The sequence below is a fragment of the Ornithorhynchus anatinus genome, chromosome 2 (assembly GCF_004115215.2).
Source record: "Ornithorhynchus anatinus isolate Pmale09 chromosome 2, mOrnAna1.pri.v4, whole genome shotgun sequence".
In the NCBI taxonomy this organism is placed as follows: Eukaryota; Metazoa; Chordata; class Mammalia; order Monotremata; family Ornithorhynchidae; genus Ornithorhynchus; species Ornithorhynchus anatinus.
This window is the reverse complement of record NC_041729.1, coordinates 27,413,855-27,434,002: the sequence shown is the minus strand read 5'-3', so window position 1 is coordinate 27,434,002 and position 20,148 is coordinate 27,413,855. Positions and strand designations below refer to the sequence as shown.

Here is a 20,148-nt window from a genome sequence, read left to right as displayed (position 1 = left end):
GGAACACCTGTTCTCCTTCTTATTTAGGCTGTGAGCATCATGTGGGGCAGGGACCGGTTCTGACCTAATGGTCTTGTATCTAGTACAGCGCTTGGCATGGAGTAAGTGCTTAACAAAGCCACAGTTATTATCGACTCACCCAAACCGATGCCCCTAACCTTCCGATAGAGCGGCCTCAGGGGGCTAGGACAAACTCTAGCAGAAGTTTGAGGGGAGATTGGAAACCAATAACCGTTCAGTAACCGTAGTGACCCCCATCCCACAACCTCCCTCCCTCCCGGAGGCCGGACCGAGGCCGGAACGGCCGCAGAACACAATCTGTAAGTGGACGCAGGACAGGCTTCCATCTTTGACCCCGATGATAGGTGGAACTCTAATGCACCCTCGTGCCTCAGCCCATTTCCGACCAGGGACGTGAAGGGAAGGGCTGGCCGCCGTGGGCTGGGATGGAGTTACATGAGGTCATTCTCGCCTGGGGAGGCTGGGCTGAAGCCGGGCTGCTGCCTTGGGTTTCACTGCCCTCTGCCTCCCACCCCGGGAAAGCGCCCGGCCGAAGGACCAACTTCCAGCGCGTCATCTCCTGGTCGTTGGCAGAAAGTGGACTGGCAGCAAAAGAGTTAACTTCCAGCCTCTCAGCGTGAATCTTGAGCTATTAATACCCTCACAGTAGCTTATCTGTCAGAGCAAACTGGCGGCTCCCAGCCTGACCAAACCAGGGCTCCCAAGGTCCAGAACTTTACTCGGAGAGAGTGAACCCCGGTGGCATCACACCCAGACTCCGGGTTCCACGCTCGCCAGGAGGTTCGGACTGAGCTCCAGATCCGCCCCCCTTCTCTCCTCGTTGCCAACCTGCTCCTCTGGACAGGGATGGAACCGGAGAGCAGCCGCCGCTGACGCGTCGCCGAGGAGATGCTGAGAGCAGAAAGAGCAAACTTTCCCAGACGCCGTTTCCGCTAGCGAGTCCACGGAACGGCCGGCCCTGCTGCTGGTCACCGGGAGGTCCACGCTGGGGCTGTGTCCTCTCCGGCTCTGAGGTCTCCCGGCTCCTTGGAGACGGCACCTGAAGACCGGCGGCTGCTTGGACTAGGCCGCCCCCAGGGGCACGAGACACGGGTGCCCAGGGAGCTGGGTTCTAGCGCACTCCTAGGAAGCTCCAGGGTGCCTGGAGGCAGGCCTCAGCCTCAGGATTTCCTGCTTCCTCCTTCAGCTAAGTGTCCCTTCTCTCTGCCTGCTGGAGGCTGCTCTCCGTTGTGGCAAACGAAGCTCGTTTGACGGCGGACCTCCGGACAGAGGAACCGGCGATCACTCCCTGCTCCTTAGGACGTCGTCTACCCTGGGCTCCTGAACTTCCTGCTTGGGAACCCCTTTGAACTCCAGGTGTGGAGGGTGGGGTGACACGTCTCTGTCCTGCTTCTGTTCCCCCAGCCCTCCTCAGGGCAGGGATCGGGGAAGGAAGGGAACGGGTCACCGGAGCTGCAGGAGGAGCCACGAGCTCTTCCACTTGCAGGAGCGACGGGCAATCTGGGGGAGAAAGCCCAGGAGGAGAGCAGCCAGCCGCTGGGGCAGGAGCCGGACGGTTTGCCGACTCTGGCTTCGTTCGGGTGCCGGGGCCCTGGCGAGGCTGGGGACGATGCGGTCATGTGTCCGGCCTGCCCCATCCTCGACCTGCCCCCGCCCTGGCGCACCAGCTGCGGGACTGACGAGATGGAGTCCTTCTGCTTCGTCTGTTTTCAGAAGGAGGAGCTGCAGCCTCTGCAACTCAAAAGGTCAGTGCCAGTGGGTAAAGAAGGTGGGGAGCTGGGTTGCCAGGGCCCAGGTGAGCCCCATTTCTAGGTGCCTAAGGAAACTGTGGAGAAACAGGTAGAGGCCGCTTGAAACTCAGAGCAGCGGAGGGACTCCCAGTCAGCAAAGACACAGCCAGGATGTAAACCTATGGAAAATAACCTCAAGAAGTTCAAGTTTTCCAGTAGGATGTCTGTCTGTCTGTCTGCATCCATATACAGAGGCAAGGTGCTGGCGGGGAGGGGAGGGATATGTCTGTGGGCTTAATCGCATGACATGTCAGCTTAAACAGTAGCTCTTTCCTTAGTTGGGGTGTGTTGGACTATTTATGTCTAGGTAGGATCGAGCTGGGCCCATGCATCAGCGACGGTGTCCAAGCTTCTGCGCACGCACTTTCGTGTGCTCTTAAGAGTAAGTCTGGAAGGCTGCAGGCCCAGGCTCCACAACGTTGCTCCTTTCTTGTCATTTGCATTGCTTGAGGCATGCCAGAGGACGTCATCCAGTAGGACTCGATTCCACCCTCCCCCCACACAGCTCTTTTCCTGGTGTCTTCTCCTTCTCCACACCTATTCCTGGAAAATCTGTGCATCGGAATCTACAGCCATAGAGCCAGACTTGTTCCCTGTTCGGCATCAGCTCTTCCTCCTCCCCAACCCGATCCGTACCCAGACCCAGAAAGACGGTGTGTCTTTTGCCAGGTACTGGTTTCAGAGAGGGGAGTGTGAATAGATGGGATGCCCCAGAATGTAGAAGAGGCTAGCTCTTCCTCTCCTCCTCTCCCAACATCCCCCTATCTACATCGCCCCCAACTCATCCCACCACCTCCTTATACACACATACACACACACACTCGCCCTCTTTCTCTCTATCTCACTCACACAGACGTCAGTCTGTACATTGGTGGGTGGTGATAATATGAAACATCAGTGTTTTGGAACAAGCCAGGAGATCACCCGTTTGACAGCCCCTTCCCAAGTGCTTTTCCACCATATGTGTCAGTGGGAACTCCGCCAGCTCCCAGACAACAAAATCCCTTTTCCCCCAATCACGCCACACTCAACCCTCTCCACATCTCCTCCAAGAGGGCTTCCCAGTCTAAACCCCACTTTTTCTCATCTCCCGCTCCCTCTGCATTACCCTGACTTACTTCCTTTGCTCTTCCCCCCTTCCAAGTCCCACAGCACTTACGTACATATCTGTAATTTTGTTTATTTGTATTGACGTCTGCCTCCCCCGCGCTAGAATCTGAGCTCGTTGTGGGCAGGGAATGTCACCGTTTATTGTTGTATTGTACTTTCCCAAGCACTTAGTACAGTGATCTGCACACAGTAAGCGTTTAATAAATAAAATTGAGTGAATTAATGAACCCCCTAGATCCTCATTCATGACCTCTTTAAAGGTGGAGTCCTTCAACCTGCCCATCCCATTGGAATCCTAATACACTTCCTTCTGCAGAAAAGATCTCCAGCAGGGTCTTCCCATACTTCCTCTAGGCTTGCCCAGGTCTATGTCACCCACCAGAGACTCCCTGACCTCAGTAGTGCTGATTCAGGCTCTTCCATTTATTTATGGTATCTACTTACTACGTGTCAAACACTGTTATAAATGCTGGGGTAGATGTAAGTCAGTTTGAACAATGTCTTTGTCCTGCATGGGACTTAACAATAACAATAATTAAGGTATTTGTTAAGCACTTACGTTGTGCCAAGCACTGTTCCAAGTGATGGGGTAGATATGAGGTAATCAGGTTGGACACAGTCACTGTCCCACATGGGGCTCACGGTCTTAATCCCCATTTTACAGATGAGGTAACTAAGCCATAGAGAAATTAACTAACTTGCCCAAGGTCACACAGGAGACAGATGGGGAAGCCGGGAGTGGAACCCATGTCCTCTGACTCCCACGCCCATCCTCTAACCTCTAGGCCAAGCTGCTTCCTAAATAGGAGGAAGTAGAAGTTAATCCCCATTTTACAGTTGAGGAAACTTAGGCAGGGAGAAGTGACTTGCCCAAAGTCACACAGCTAGCAGTTGGCAGAGTTGGGATTAGAACCTAGGGCCTTTGACTTCCAAGCCCGTGGTCTTTCCACTAGGCCATGCTTTTTCATTTTGACACATGTACAGCTTTGGCAACTGAGGCAGAAGTGGCTGGGCGGCCCCATTTGCAGACAGTTAAAAGTTCAGTTGACGGGCAGGAACCATTCCTTGGAGTCCGATGGTCACTGAGCGTTTGTTGGGGATAGCACCCTTGGGCTTTGAAAGACTAGAGGATAGTCTGGTTTTCCAAATTGGCAAGGTCTTAGAGGACAAAGTAGAATTAAACTGACTCCCTATCCCCCAAACTTCTGATCTTCGGGATCTTGTGTGGGTTGAGATCTCACTGGAGCCTCTACTGACTCCCCTTCTGGTTGGGAGGTTGGAGGTGGGACCACGGCAGCCATCCCTGAGGTGATTGCTGTGGTGATGGGGACCTTTCGTTATTCCCCAACTGTTCCTCCATCCTGAAAGAGTTGGTCCCTGGGCTCCACAGAACTGCTCTCTGGCTAGAAGCAGCTTGGCTCAGTGGAAAGAGGTCGGGCTTGGGAGTCAGTGGTCATCGGTTCGAATCCCGGCTCTGCCACTTGTCGGCTGTGTGGCTGTGGGCAAGTCACTTCACTTCTCTGTGCCTCAGTTCCCTCATCTGTCAAATGGGGATTAAGACTGTGAGCCTCACGTGGACAACCTGATGACCCTGTATCTACCCCAGTGCTTAGAACAGTGCTCTGCACATAGTAAGAGCTTAACAAATACCAACATCATTATTATTATTATTATTGTTAGTGATGGAGGGAAGAGATGTCTGGTAGGAGGTCCAGGGGTACCTTAACAAGTATAATCAGTGGTATTTATTGAGCACTTACTGTGTGCAGAACACGGGACTAAACCCCAAACAAATCACCATACACTGCTCACCACTAAATAATGGTGATTGCCCCACCTCCAGACTGTGAAGTAGGTGAGAAGCCAGGCTCCACTACCCTTAGACAAATCCAGGTTGTGGGGGCCCTTCAGGTTTTTGTGGGAGCGGAGGGAGGGAAGTCATGAAGCTGAATACATTTCCCCCGCAGCAAATGAGCTTTGCATGCTAGCAAAATCAAAGGTCCGAGGATCAGGCTGGGGAACAGAGCTAGAGCCCCAGCCGAGCTGTTCTCTGGGCCCTGGGCCCTCATTCCAAGAGAAACACGGCCCTCGGTGAAGTCCAGCTGAACAATCATTCTCCCGTTCACGTGTCACCTTTCCCACTAAAATCCCAACAGTGCCAATGAGCGGATAGAGAGAGACCTCTGCCTTGCTAGTCAGGGGCCCTGGCTTCTCATCTGTTTGGGCACGGTGAGATCTCATGAAAGTCATTAAACCTCTTTGGGCCTGTTTCGCCACCTGTAAAGTGGGGATAATGCTTCCCTTTCCTTAACTGGGCAATCCCCAGGGGAGGTATCCGGTTAAAACAAAGAGATGCAGAGGCACTTTGAGCTCTTTGGAGGAAAAGTGCTCTGGAAAGCCAAAGCATTATTAGTGTGACTGAACTCAAGATGACCCCAGCGGGGGCAGAAGGGTCACCCCAGCTGCAGTTATCATCAGCGGCCCGATCCCCAAGGTTCTGCTCAGCTCCCCTAAACGTCCTTATGAGGAGCCAAAAAGAACATGTACTGAACCTTCTCGGAGAGTGTACCCCTTTCGGCTGAAACTTCTGGAAATGTCCAGTCATCTTTCCCAGGGAGCCAGCTAAGAGCAGACAAGTGGGATATATTGCCTTGGATGCCAGGAAAGTCCTCCAAGACTAGTGTTGGCAGTTACTGGAGGGACACATGTGAAAAGGATTGCTCTTCTTCCCCGGCTAGAACAGCCAAGGAGGATAATAAAGTGAGTTCCTTCTCCTGAACTGGAACTCTTGTTTTCTTGGTATTTGTATAGCCTTCACTATGTACCAAGCACTATACCAACCGCTGGGGTAAATAGAATATAATACAGGTCGGACACAGTCTCTGCTCCTTATGGGTCTCACAATCTAAGTGGGAGAGAGGACAAGTGTAAAATCCCCAATCTATAGATGAGGAAACTGAAGCACTGAGCAATTTAGTGACTTGTCCAAGGTCACATAGAGAGAACAGAGCCAGGATTAGAACCCAGGTTCTCTGACTTCCAGGCCAAGGTCTTTCCACTGCAACACTCTGCTTAATTTCTACTGCCCTCTGGGTGAACACTATGCATCCTTATGCGTGAATTCCTGAGCACATGCTTACTTTCACATCAGGGATAAAGGTTTCCTCCCTAGGTCTCAACTTTGGTCTCCTCTTCAGTGTCCCTGTGCTTCAGGGCCTGATAAGGCCCGATTATCTGGTACCCCAATATTTGGCACATGTAAACACTTAAATACTCCCAAATGATAAGAAGCCGATCCCCGGAGCTTGAAGGTTTGAGCCTGGGCATTTTCAGGTGTTCAGAATGAACAGAGTTAGTCAACAGCAGCAAGATCTTCTAATAACTTAGAAACAGAAAGAAAAAAGAAGGTTTGAGATAGAAACAACCCCACTACATTAATTCTGGCATTCACCCTGGACAGCACAGAGGTAGAAGGGTGTCTGGCAAGCAATAATTTCAAAACATTTAAATAATGTCCAGAAAAAATGGTGCACTGAAAGCAAGCAATCAATGGTATTTGAGTATTTACAGTGTGTGTGGAACACTGTACGAATCGCTTAGGAGAGTACAGCACAACAGAGTTGGTGGACAGATTCCCTGCCCACAACAAGCACTTTACACATTAGATATACTGAGAAGCAACGAGAAACAGCAAGGTTTATTGGAAAGACCACAGGATTGGGAGTCAGAAGACCCAAATTGTAATCCCAGTTCCTCCACTTCCCTGCTATGTGGTCTTGGGCAAGTTGCTTAACTCTTCTGTGTCTTAGTTCCTCATCTATAAAATAGGGATTAAATACCTGTTGCCCCTCTCCCTTAGACTATGAATCCCACGTGGGAAAGAGACCGGACCCGAACCCATTATATTAAGTCCACCCCAACGTTTGGCAAATAGTAAGAGCTTAACAGATACTGCAATCGGTATTATTATATCATATATATGGAATTACTAGCCTTTAAAATGTCTATAGAGCCTAGGCCAGATCCCACATCTGGACTGACATTCAACACTTTCCCAACAACACTTTCCCAGTCTTTGGAGTACTCCTGGGCATCCTGTCAGTCCAAGGCTGGAACAGAGATTAATCTAGTACTGCAATAACCAATCAGTGGCATTTATTGAGCGCTTGCTGTGTGCAGATCACTGCAGTAAGTGCTGGGGAAAGTACAAGACAAGAGAATGGGTAGACACATCCATTGTCCAGTCTGCCCATTACAGTCTGGAAGGCAAAGCTGCAGCTACCAGCTGAGGACTCCCATGGAGCGATTAAGGGGCAGATAGTCGGGGCAGGAGGACAGGTCAGAGAATGAGGGCTCTGTATGGATCTGTTCTTTCAGTTACCCTACTTTTCCCAGCCCTAGACAGACTGGAAAGGGTAGGCTAACCGGAAGAACAGTTCTTTGCTGCTGCCAGACAAAATAAGGAAAAAGGGTGTTGGGGAAATCTGGGAATGAGGTGATTTGGGGTTCCTTTCCTTTACATGGGCGATCTAACAGCAGGAGGTTCATAAGCTGGACTCGGAGGTGAGTCGACAGTTTTGTTTGGGTGCTGCCTAGCATTTACCCCCAACCACTTGTGTTTTCCCCACACCGGGAGAAGCCTAAAGCCCAGATGGGCATGAGGTGGAGCTTGTTGTTGCCTGTCCTTGCGGCATCCTCTGTGTAAGCGCTGACTTGCAGATGCGGTCAGACCTTGGGCTGTGGCCACAGTGGTTTACCGTTTGGTTCTCTCTCACTGCTCCATTTGACGATGAGCTCGGAAGAGCCCAGGCGGGGAGAGATAGGAATCAGAAGAAAGTGACACTTCCCCCACTGCTCCAGAGACCAGTGGCCATTGAGTGGAGAACAGGGATTGGTGGTGGGATGATGGGGATTGGACTCTAGGCCTGACTGTCACTGACTTGACAGTGGTACTGAAAGACCTCGCACCTTCTTAAGGACAGCACATCCTGTTCCACAGGAAAGGGGTGCGAATGACAGAAAACGCTCACGGGCCTCGGGCCCAAAGGCTGTGGAGGACAGGAGGAAGGCGGGGTGAAGGGAGGGGAGAAAAATGGAGTCCACAGCTACAAAACAGGATCCCTGGCCTGAGCCGACTCTGTGCCTGGCACGAAGCCCCTCCCCACCCGGTGAGGTGGCAGAGCCTTATGGCGACTGTGTACGGCCTGCCAGAACTGCACGGTGGCTTGGGAGACAGGCAGCTGGGGCTTGGAGACCCAAAACCAAAAATAAAACTCGACATTTGGATTCCCTTCTGCGCTTGGGGCTCTTCCTGCTGCCCCTGGAGGCTGGTGAGGGTGGTTGGCTCCCTGGCTCGTCACTTCTTTGTTAGAGCACGCTCAACTCACCTTCCCGAAGGCCTGCCTCCTTCTAAGCCTGGGCCTGGCAGCTTCCCAGAGCTGCTTCTCTCTCCTCCTCAGCCTCCACCTAGAATAAGAAGCAGGGTGGCCTACTGGGTAGAGCACAGGCCTGGGAGTCAGAAGGACCTGGGTTCTAATCCCAGCTGTGCCACTTGCCTTCTGTGTGACCCTGGGTAATCCCTTCTCTTCTCTGTGCCTCAGTTACCTCATCTGTAAATGGGGGTTAAGGCTGTGAGCCCCATGTTGGACTTGGACAGTGTCCAACCTGATTAGCTTGTATCTACCCCAGCACTTAATTTTGGTGCTTGGCACATATTAAGTACTTAAATACCGTAAAAAATAAAACACCACAGGGCAGCCCTGCCTTCCAGACAGCCACCTTCCCTCAGAGATCCTTCCTCCTTCCTTGGCTTGCCACTCCCCTCCATCAGAACCTCTGAGAATGGGGCACCAGCACCTCACACTCTGGGCCAGATGGCCAAATGGAAATCTTGGCCTGAGTCTGACCGACCCCCTCCCCTCCCTGATGGCTGGCAGACCTAACCCAACTAATTATCTCTCTGGGGTCCTCACCCTGGACCATTGTGACTTTGACCACTTAAGTGTTTGGGTCTTATTTGCCATAATTATTGCTCTCTTTTCTTGACTGATCCTCCCGCTTAACCCCATTCAGCTTGCCACTGTCAAAATGACCTTTCTCTGTCTGTGTGATGACATCATCCCACTGCTCTCATGCTCCTTCAGCCCTGCATCTCACATGCAAAGATTTCCACAGCTCTGCTTTGACCCAAATCACTCCTTTGGCTCTCCATCTCATTTGCTTTTTGTATGTTTTTTTACGGTATTTGTCAAGTACTTACAATGTGCCAGGCATTGTTCTAAGCCCTGGGGTAGATACAAACTAATCGTGTTGGACACGGTCCCTGGCCCACATGGGATTCACAGTCTTAATCCCCATTTTCCGGATGAGGTAACAGGCACAGAGAAGTTAAATGACTTGCCCGAGGTCACACAGCAGACAAGAGTTAATAATAATAATTGTGGTATTTATTAAGCGCTTATTATGTACCAGGCACTGTACTAAGCGATGGAGTGGATACAAGCAAATCGAGTTAGACACAGTCCCAGTCCCACGTGGGGCTCACAGTCTCAATCCCCATTTTATAGATGAGGGAACTGAGGCACAGAAAAGTGAAGTGACTTGCCCAAGGTCACACAGCAGACTATTAGAACCAAGGTCCTTCTGACTCCCAGGCCTGTGCTCCCTATCCACTAGGGGATATCTTCTTGGGTCTTTTACTTCCTCTCCGAATCCCTGCTCTGGTCTTCCACACGACTTCTCGTGCCCTTGAAAATATGCTTGGTTCCCCCACAGCGGAACACTGTGCACGCACGCAAGGTCAGGTCTGGGATGGAAATCAAAGTGTTAGCTCAGGACCCCAAAGATGAGGTGAGAAATGTATTCAGAAACAGAAGTAGTATTTAATGAGAGCTCACTCGGTGAAGCGTTTTACATTAGGTGCTTGGGAAAAAGAGAACAGAGAAATGGACCCTAGTGAAACATCTTTTGAATCTAACAAAAGAGTGAGACCAAAAAGAAGATTGAATCAGAAGAAGTTTGAGTGAAAAGCAGTGAGAAGGAGCACGGCCTAGTGGCTAGAGAACGGGCCTGGGAGTCAGAGGACCGTGCTTCTAATCCTGCTCCGTCACTTGTCTGCTGTGCGACCACTGGCAAGTCACTTCATTTCTCTGCACCTCAGTTACTTCATCTGTAAAATGGAGCTAAAGACTGTAAGTCCAATGCGGGACAGGGATTGCATCCAACCCAACTATTCACTCTTAATACAGTGCCTGGTAATTAGTAAGCACTGAAAAAAAAATACTATAAGAAAAGGAAGGAGGAAATCTGGTGTTGAATTGAACAACCACAAATGAAACAAGTTGTGCAATGCATATTCTAAGTTCGAGGCAAATAGATGGCCTGGAATATGTTACTTACTTGTTAAAGAGAGAGCAGTGCAGTTCGGCAGCCCCAGGAGTTTTGGCAATCACAGTCAAGAGTACCTTGCTCTCTCTCAATAGGGGAGGAGCAAAAAAATGCAGCCGACATTTAAACTTGACTCCTGCCTCATTTAAACTAGACTCATAGTAAGAATAAGAATTATGGTATATAAATGTTTACTATGTGCCAAGCACTGGGGTAGATACAAGGTAATCAGGTTGTCCCACGTGGGGCTCATGGTCTTAATCCCCAATTTAGAGATGTGATAACTCAGGCCCAGAGGAGTGAAGTGACTTGCCCAAGGTCACACAGGAGACAAGTGGCAGAGCCGGGATTAATAATAATATTGGTATTTGTTAAGCGCTTACTATGTGTAGAGCACTCTTCTAAGCGCTGGGGAAGATACAGGGTAATCAGACCGTCAAACGTAAGGCTCACGGTTAATCCCCATTTTACAGATGAGGTAACTGAGGCACAGAGAAGTTAAGTAACTTGCCCACAGTCACACAGCTGACAAGCGGCAGAGCCGGGAGTGGAACCCATGACCTCTGACTCCGAAACCCAGGCTCTTTCCACTGAGCCACGCCGCTTCTCTATTAGAACCCACGACCTTCTGACTCCCAGGCCTGTGCTCTATGCACGCATCAGACCTTGCTTGAACCCCTGGCCCAGGCACTAAATGTACAAAAAGCACTACGTGGAAGAATTGTCAATCACATTTACCCATCGGCTAATCTCACTGCCAGCAGTGTTGTCAGTTAAGGTATTTATTAAATGCTTACTCTAATATTAATAGTAGTATTTATTAAGTGCTTATTATTCATCAAGCACTGTTCTAAGCGCTGGGGTAGATACAAGCTAATCAGACTGGACACAGTCCCTGACCCACATAGGACTCAGTCTTAATCCCCATTTTACAGATGACCTAACTGAGACATGGAGAAGATAAGTGACTTGGCCAGGGTCACACAGCAGACAAGTGGCAGAGCGGGGATTAGAACCCAGGTCCCTCTGATTCCCAAGCCTGTGTTTCATCCGCCAGGTCATGCTCTTTGTAAAGCCGCATGGTTTATGTGCCAAGCACTAGGCTAGAGACTGGGGTAGATAAATTGTAATCAGACCAGACATAATCTCTGCCCTACATGGGGCTTATGATTTAATCAATCTATTGGTGGTATTTATTGAGCACTTACTGTGTAGAGAACATTGTACTAAGCACTTGGGACAGTACAACAGAGTTAGTAGACATATTCCCTGCCCACAAGGGGCTTACAGTTTAGAAGGGAAAGTAGAGAGAGTTAGGAAGAGTATTTTATCCCATTTCACAGATGAGGAAACTGAGATACAGAAAGTTAAGTGACTTACCCGAACTCAAAGAGCAAGCTCTGGCAGAGCTGGGACTAGAACCCGTGTCTCAAACCCAGGTCTCCTGGTAAGTAATCCCAAGATCTTTCCCCTGGGTCATGTTGCCTCCCTATTATCTTGAAACCACCAAGGTCACCTATCTATTTTAAACCTTAAATTTCCCTAATTATTCACTTATTTGGACACTGTCTCATACTCAGGTAGCATGGGGAAAGGTTTTCGGTTTTAGAGACTATCAGAGCTAGCCTCAGATTCACAATTTCAGACTTATGACCCTAAACTGTTCTATTTTAAAACAACTAAATTACACTGAAATTACCACATAATTTGGCAAGGGTTTGTACAGTCCTAGGGAGACCGTTGACAGTTCAGTATCTCTAATCCGTGTTCACTTCCCGCAGTACAGAAGTTGGGTTTCTTAGGATTACAATTCCCACTGCTTGGAGGAGGTCATTGTTCCCACACTGTTGGAGCAGCAGTACCTCTGTGCAGTTGGCTCTGACAAGGTGTAAAGCAGCATGACCTAGTGGAAAGAGACTGGGCCTGGGAGTCAGAAGACCTGAGTTCTAATTCTGACTCCACCAAGTGTCTGTTGTGTGACCTTGGGTAAATCACTTAACTTCTCTGTGCCTCAGATCCCTCATTGAAATGGGGTAGAATATTCTTCCTATCTCTCCTCTTTTGCTTAAACTATGAGCCCCCACATGGGACCTGATTATTTTGCATCTGCCCTAGCGTTTAGTACAGTGTTTGACATAGTAAGCGCTTAACAAATACCACAGTTATTATTATTACTGTGTGGCCATTATTCATTCAGACAATCATATTTCATTCAATCGTGTTTGTTGAGAATCTACTATGTGCAGAGCACTGTTCTAAGCGCTTGGAATGTACAACTCGGCAACAGAATTTATTTATTGAGGATGGTCAGGCTGGAGTTTGGCACCTTATCTAAGAAGCAGTTGGGCTGTTCCCTGAGCATCTCTAGAGCACTCCCCTGTCCCGGGGGGGTGGCTAGGTTAGAGTAACGATAATAATAAAAATGGTATTTATTAAGCACTTACTATGTGCCAGGCACTGAACTAACCACTGGGGTGGATATGAGCAAATCATGAGAAGCAGCATGGCTCAGTGGAAAGAGCCCGGGCTTGGGAGTCAGAGGTCATGGGTTTGAATTCCAGCTCTGCCACTTGTCAGCTGTGTGACTGTGGGCAAGTCACTTCGCTTCTCTGTGCCTCAGTTCCCTCATCTGTAAAATGGGGATGAAGACTGTGAGCCTCACGTGGGACAACCTGATGACCCTGTATCTACCCCAGCACTTAGAACAGTGCTCTGCACATAGTAAGCGCTTAACAAATACCAACATTATTATTATTATTGTGGTGGACTTCAAGCCACCCTGCCAGAAACCCTAGACCATTGGCCTGGAGAGAGATACCCTCCCAGCAAGTCGCAAGCCTGGTCAGAGACAATCTGGGAGGTCTTTCTCTTCCTTGATCTGGAGTCACCTTGCTAAGTTCTTCTAGACATAAAGGGGAGTGCGATCAAGGCTCTTTGGCTGCTAAATTGCGGGTTGGAGGTGTCTCCGCACCTGGAGTGAAGAGTCACTTCTTTCAGCCGGAAGGGTCCATCTCCCTGCACTTTTCCCAAAGGGTGAAGCTGCAGTCCGGCTCTATGCAGCTCCTCCTGCCTTCTCCGCAACCAGCCAGCCCCGGGGTTTCTCCGAGGACTTTACTTTGGATTTAGGAGACGTGGTGCCTGAGGAAGAAGGGGAGGTGGGACCTGTGCCTGCCTCTTTGACTTTGCCTTCCAACCCCAGCTTCATGGGACTCAGAAGAAGAAGCACCAAGGCCTTGTGGAAAGAGCATAGGCCTGGGAGTCAGAGGACATGGGTTCTAACCCTATTTCTGCCACTTGACTGCTGTGTGACCTTGGGCAAGTCACTTCACTTCTCTGGGACTCAGTTACCTCATCTGTAACATGGGGATTCAGTACCTGGAGTCCCAAGTAGGACAGGGACTGTGTCTGACCCTAACTTCTTATCTACCCCAGCGCCTAGAACAGTGCTTGACACATAATAAACACATAATAATAATAATAAGACTGATACTAAGTGGTGTCCTGGGGAGCACCCTGAGCAGGTGGGGCAATTAAAGTGTCCCATCTCCCCTATTTAGGAAATCGTTATCTGTGAAACAGAGAACACTCCATCTCTTTCCAAAGCAGCACCTGGCAGAGACCCCATGTGACTCCCTTCCTGATTCCCCCAAATTAATGAGAAAAAGATGCCATATGGTGTGGCTAAAAGGTGTGAAAATAGGCAGCTGCCTTTTCCTGACTTCAGGTGGCGGGGGACCTGGCCGGCTCTGGCACTCCGGATGGTTACATACGAGGGAAGTACGTGTCGTGCGGAAGAAAACGAGGTGGCGTGCTACAAAAAGGGAAGGGGTGGACGGAGCAAACATTACTCAAGCCCCTCGTCCTCTCGAGTCACCTCCCTCATCCTTCTGAAAGATGCTGAGTTTTTGGCCCTCAGGTGGTGGAAGTGGGTTCCAATTGAGAAAGGGCCAGTCTGGGTCGCTTCTGCCCAGTCACAGTGGTGAATCCTGTCCCAGAAGACTGACAAAGCAGAACCCACCAACACCGCTGATTTAGACGAGATAGATACAAGATAATCAGGGCAGGCACTGACTCTATCTCTCACTGAGCCCACTAAGTAGGAAGGAGAACAGGAACTGAATCCCCATTTTACAGACGAGGAACCCGAGGTACAAAGAAGTATTTGGTTATGTTGAATCTACCCCAGCATTTAGTACAGGGCTTGGCACAAAGTAAGCACTTAATAAATACATAATTGTGGTTATTAACTCACTCGAGGTCCCACAACAGGAAAGTGACAGAGCCAGAATTAGAATCCAGGTCCTCTTACTCCCAGGCCCGTGCTTTTTCCACTAGGCCATACTGTTTCCCAGGTGGACCTCTTTAGAGGCTGGAGTGCCCAAGTCACTCTCAGAGCCAGAAGTTAGAGACTTGAGAAGCAGCGTGGCTCGGTGGAAAGAGCACAGGCTTAGGAGTCACAGGTCATGGGTTCTAATTCCGACTCTGCCACCTGTCAGCCTGTCAGCTGTGTGACTTTGGGCAAGTCACTTAACTTCTCGGTGCCTCAGTTACCTCATCGGTAAAATGGGGATGAAGAATGTGAGCCTCACGTGGGGCAACCTGATTATCCTGTATCTACTCCGGTGTTTAGAACAGTGCTCGGCACTTAGTAAGTGCTTAAGAAATACCAACATTATTATTAGTGCTCTGAACAACTTAAGTAAATAAGATGATGATGAGGAGGATTCTGGATGTGATGGTCCCAGCTCTTCAGTTTCCACTTCTGTTCTTACCACGACACCTCCCAGTCGTTTTGCCATTCACCTGTGGATCTGGACAAGTCAGAGCAAAGGTACCGGTGGAGGGCCACCCACCCAAACCACCAGGTTAAGGATTCATTCAATAGTATTTATTGAGCGCTTACTATGTGCACAGCACTGGACTAAGCGCTTGGAATGTACAAATGGGTAACAGATAGAGACAGTCCCTGCCCTTTGACGGGCTTACAGTCTAATCGGGGGAGACGGACAGACAAGGACAATGGCAATACATAGAATCGAGGGGAAGAGCATCTCATTAAAACAATAGCAGATAAATAGAATCAGGGTGATGTACACCTCATTAACAAAATAAATAGGGTAATGAAGATATATAGTTAAGGATGAAATGGTACCTCACTATGGTGCCAATACGGTGCCTCACTCCTCCTCTTCTGCAACGTCCAGAACGTCTCCCAAATGTTGAGAATAACTCCCACCTCTCCCGCCGTGACTGAAGCTGGGAATCAAAATTATAGAGGAAGGACTTTCTGATGATGGGGCTGCCAAGCGGATCTGCCCTCATACCCAAGCCAGGATCTTTAAAGACTATATAAAGCCATGGAAGGAGCTAGCAGGATTCAAGGATTCTTCCCCTAATAATAATAATGACAGTGAGTGTGGTATTTGTTAAGCACTTGCTATGAGCCAGGCACTATACTAGGCGCTGTGTTAGATACAGTGTAATGGGGTTGGACACGGTCCCTGCCCCACACAGGGCTTCGTCTTAATCCCCACTTTACACATGAGCCGTCCAAGATCACACAACAGATAAGTGCAGGGCTGGAAATAGTACCCAGATCCTTCTGACTCCCAGGCCCATGCTCTAACCACTAGGCCACACTGGGCCGCAGACCCTTAGCTCTCTTTCTCTTCGAGCCAAGCAAGGAATCACCAGGTGTTCTTCTCGGCTTGGCTAACTTTAAGTCTTCAACTCTCTGGGGCAGAATTAATCCAGCCCAGGTCGGCTAATGGACTGAGCCTTCCAGGGAGGAGCCATCTCACCTGAGGACCACCAAATCACTGCAGCTAACAGGACACCGGCTTGTGGGTGAATGGAAACCAAGTTCCTGAAGTGCGGCTTGGAGACAGCATTAATTGAGGGGGCTGTTTGGAGAAGGAGCATGACCTACTGGTAGGAGCATAGGCCTAGCAGTCAGAAGGACCTGGGGTTCCAATCCCAGCTCCACCACTTGTCTGTTGCGTGACCTTGGACAAATCACTTTAACTTCGGTGTCTCAGTTACCTCATCTGTAAAATGGGGATTAAATCTGTGAGCCCCATGTGGGACGGGGACTGTGTCCAATCTGATTACTTTGTATCTACCCCAGCGCTTAGAAAGTGTCTGACATGTAATAAGTGCTTAATTGCCATTAAAAAAAAGGCAGACAACTTTCTTTATGAGTATCGTGGGCTTTGTGGAAGTGTTCTTGGTATCGGCTGATGCTTTGACCTAAATGTTATTTGCAAAGTAGTCGGTTCATCATGAAATCCATTACGTCGTGGAGTTTCTGAAATCCTCCCACACGCCAGCCGGCACTTGAAAAAGTCCTCTATCCACTGCTGAGTCATCAGTTTTCTGAGACAGAAGAAACCCACAAATGGAGAGCTCTTTATACCGGGATGAGGGGAGGAGCAAAGCACAGAGGAATTTTGCACCGAGTCCTTCAGAATTGAATCACTGTTGGAACAGACCTCAAGGGGTCATCTGGTCCAGCCCTCAGCCTCTAGGCGGGGGAAATTTATAAATTAACTTTCAAAATACCTCACCGACAATTCCACTGAAAATGAAAACGAGGCCTGAGGTTTCCTTGGCCCCACCTCTGCTCGGCGCTCCCCAAGGGACTTTCAGACTTCCCCATTTCAGACTTTCAGCTGCCGTTTAACAGTGGAATTCTCTGGGGTGGAGCCCAGGGGCTGCTCATTAGCTGCACAGCGGCTCGGGCTAGACACATTGTAAAGGACAGAGACAGTGCAAGAGATTGCAGGAGGGAGAAAGAAACCTACTCCAGAAGTTGGAAGTTAGCTAGAAAATACCCACCTCTGGGAATCTTAGATGTTCCTTCAAAAATTAAATCAACTTTACTCTAAGAAATCTCTACCCAAGAGGAAAAAAAAACCAGCATGCATAAAGTGCTGGTCAAGGAAAAGAATGAGAAGGAGGAAAACAGTGGGGCTGAGGCCAGACCTAAAGCCAGAGTAGCAGTCAATCATCATATTTTTGAGCACTTTACTGGCTGCAGAGAACTGTACAAGTACTTGGGAGAGTGTGAGATAACAGAATTGGTAGGCCCATTCCCTCCCCACAATGAGCTTTCAGTCTAGAGAGACCCTAGAGAGACATTTGAAACGAAATCTTAAATATCCACTCCTGTGGATTACACCTAGCTCTCCTAGAATGCACGAGTTGCACTGTGTTACTCATTACGTCCAATACCACAAAGGTTGTGAGAGCTCACGCACTCATACACACAATTCGTCTGCCACCAAATCACACCATATTCAGGCGGCCTCACAGTGCCGAAAGAACAATCCCTAGTTTGGCCTCTGTCTTCTAAAACAGAGAGAATATAAATATAAATCTAAAATAGAGAAGCAGCGTGGCTCAGTGGAAAGAACCCGGGCTTGGGAGGCAGAGGTCATGGGTTCGAATTCCGGCTCTGCCACTTGTCAGCTGTGTGACTGTGGGCAAGTCATTCAACTTCTCTGTGCCTCAGTTCCCTCATCTGTAAAAGGGGGATTAAGACTGTGAACCTCATGTGGGACAACCTGATTACAAGGTATCTCCCCCAGCGCTTAGAACAGTATTCTGCGTATAGTAAGCACTTAGCAAATATCAACATTATTATTATCATCATTATTATTATTATTATTAAAACCCAAATGTAGAATGAGAACATCTGGGTTCTGGCAGACCTGAGGATTCCTGAACTGCTTAGCTACATACTTCATATACAGTTTTTTGTTGTAGTATATGGCAAATACAACATATGAAATATATAAAGAACTCTGGGGTAAAGTGGTACCGACATACCCTTTTGGTACAGATTTGGGAGTAATTCTGATAGAAGGTGCTAACATTCTACTTGTATTTGACACCTAAAAAAATAAACTTTTCTCCCAGGTGACCGTTCAGAAGCATAATGCTCACTGTAGAGGTGTAGAGCGGGGGATGAGTAAAATAAAACTGTGAGCTCGATCTCACCCAGCCGGTGATGACTCCACCTTGGACAGTGGTGCTGGAAAAGGCTGTGCTCCCAACTGAGTCAGCTAATAGCCACCACCGAGCCTGCTGAGGACTTAGTCAACTGTCCAGGCACCCCATCAACCCCAAACTGCTGGACAGAGTAGAGCCTGGGGCATAAAGACCCAGCTCACCTATCAATCAGTGACATTTATTTTGAGCACTTATATGCAGAGCATTGCACTAAGCACTTGGGAGAGTACAACAGAATTAGCCAACGCATTCCCTGCCCATAACAAGCTTACAGACTAAAGAGAGCTACAGCCTAGTGGAAAGATTTCTGTCCTGGGAGCCAGAAGGCCTGGGTCCTAAACCAGACCCTGCTACTTCATGCTGTGAGGTCTTGGGCAGGTCACTTTCTTCGTGTCTCAGTTTTCTCATCTGTAAGGTGGGAACTCACCTCCTGTTCACTCTCCCTTAGACTGGGGGACAGGGACTGCATTCAATCTGCTCCTCTTACATCTGCCCCAATGTCTAATGCAGTGTTTGGCACAGAGTAAGTGCTTTAAAAATGCCACAGTTATTATCACTGCCGACTTCCAGGCCCAGACCTAGGTGGGAGGCACCACGGACAGACCTACAGCCACTTCTCCCTTTTAAACCCCTCCACCTTCCTCTTCAAAAAGGCAGCAGGGCGAAATGTAACTCAGCAACATTTACCCAACTCAATGGTTTGGAGGCACAAATGGGTTTTAAACTCATTTCCTCAAGTACAGCTCTCTGTGGTCATTGAAAACACCCTGTCAGCACTTCCACATAAAAATCCTTCATATGCTTGAAGCCAACATCATCCGCCCCGTCTTTAGAGGACACCTACTGTGCAAGACGCTTGGGAACACTTGCTAGAAGCAAAGACAGTCCCTGCCCTAGAGGGCAGATTTTGGAGTCACATCTTAACCTCTCCTTTTCCAAAGGCTTTCATCTCTTCCCACATGACCCACTTTCCATCCCTTTGAGTTTCATCACTCTTCTTTGCACCCCCTCCACTCTTTCTACAATTCATTTTACGATGCTCCAAACTGGACGCGAGCCTCTCCTGAGGATCTGAATTAATACAAAACAGGCCATGATTGCTTTCTGGCTCTCGTACAACCTACTCCCATCAACACCCTCCCCCACACACATCACAGGGGCTTTTTCAACTGAGGCACTGTAGTTGACTCATATTTTGATCAGCTCTGAGTCTTTGGTTCATCTAAACTGAAAGAGATTTGCAGGTTTTTCTCTCCTCCCAAGCAGGGCTTCTGAGGAATTCCCAGCTGCCTCCCAGCAATTGGTCCCACCTGCTGCTTCCAGGTTAACTTCTGACAGCATGGCATCCTTGAAGCGACGAGGGGAGCAGCTGGCTTTCCTTATCCCTCCCTGGGAAAGGGCAAAGGGAATGCCGGCCACCATTAAGCGCTTAGTACAGTACCCTGTACCTAGTCGGTGTTCAATAAATAGCACTGATGGATTGATTCATGTGGGTATCCATCCCGATGACCTGCAGTAGGTACTGGATATGTGAAATTCCTCTCCTTCGTTCTCCATAAGTCTAATTTTTTTATGGTATTTCTTAAGCACTCGTTATGTGCCAGACACTGTACTAAAGCACTAGGGAAGATGAAAGATAATCAGGTTGGACACAGTCCATGTCTCACATGGGGTTCACAGTTTTAATCCCCATTTTACAGTTGAGAAAAGTGGGCGCAGAGAAGCTAAGTAACTTGTCCAAGGTCACACAGCAGACGAGTGACAGAGCTGGAATTAGAAACCAGGTCCTTCTGACTCCCAGACCTCTGATCTATCGACTTTGCAATCA

The 20,148-nt window shown here is 48.9% G+C and overlaps 1 protein-coding gene across 1 annotated transcript in view; it reads left to right on the top strand.

Moving 5' to 3' along the window:
* The first annotated feature begins 622 nt into the window (after positions 1 to 622).
* The window catches only part of SBK1 (SH3 domain binding kinase 1), a 120,613-nt gene continuing 101,087 nt past the window's right edge, over positions 623 to 20,148 (top strand). The window contains exon 1 of the mRNA XM_029048576.2: positions 623 to 1,766. Within this exon, the coding sequence (XP_028904409.1) occupies positions 1,639 to 1,766 (128 nt within the window). The 5' untranslated portion in view covers positions 623 to 1,638. The remainder of the gene's footprint in view (positions 1,767 to 20,148) is intronic.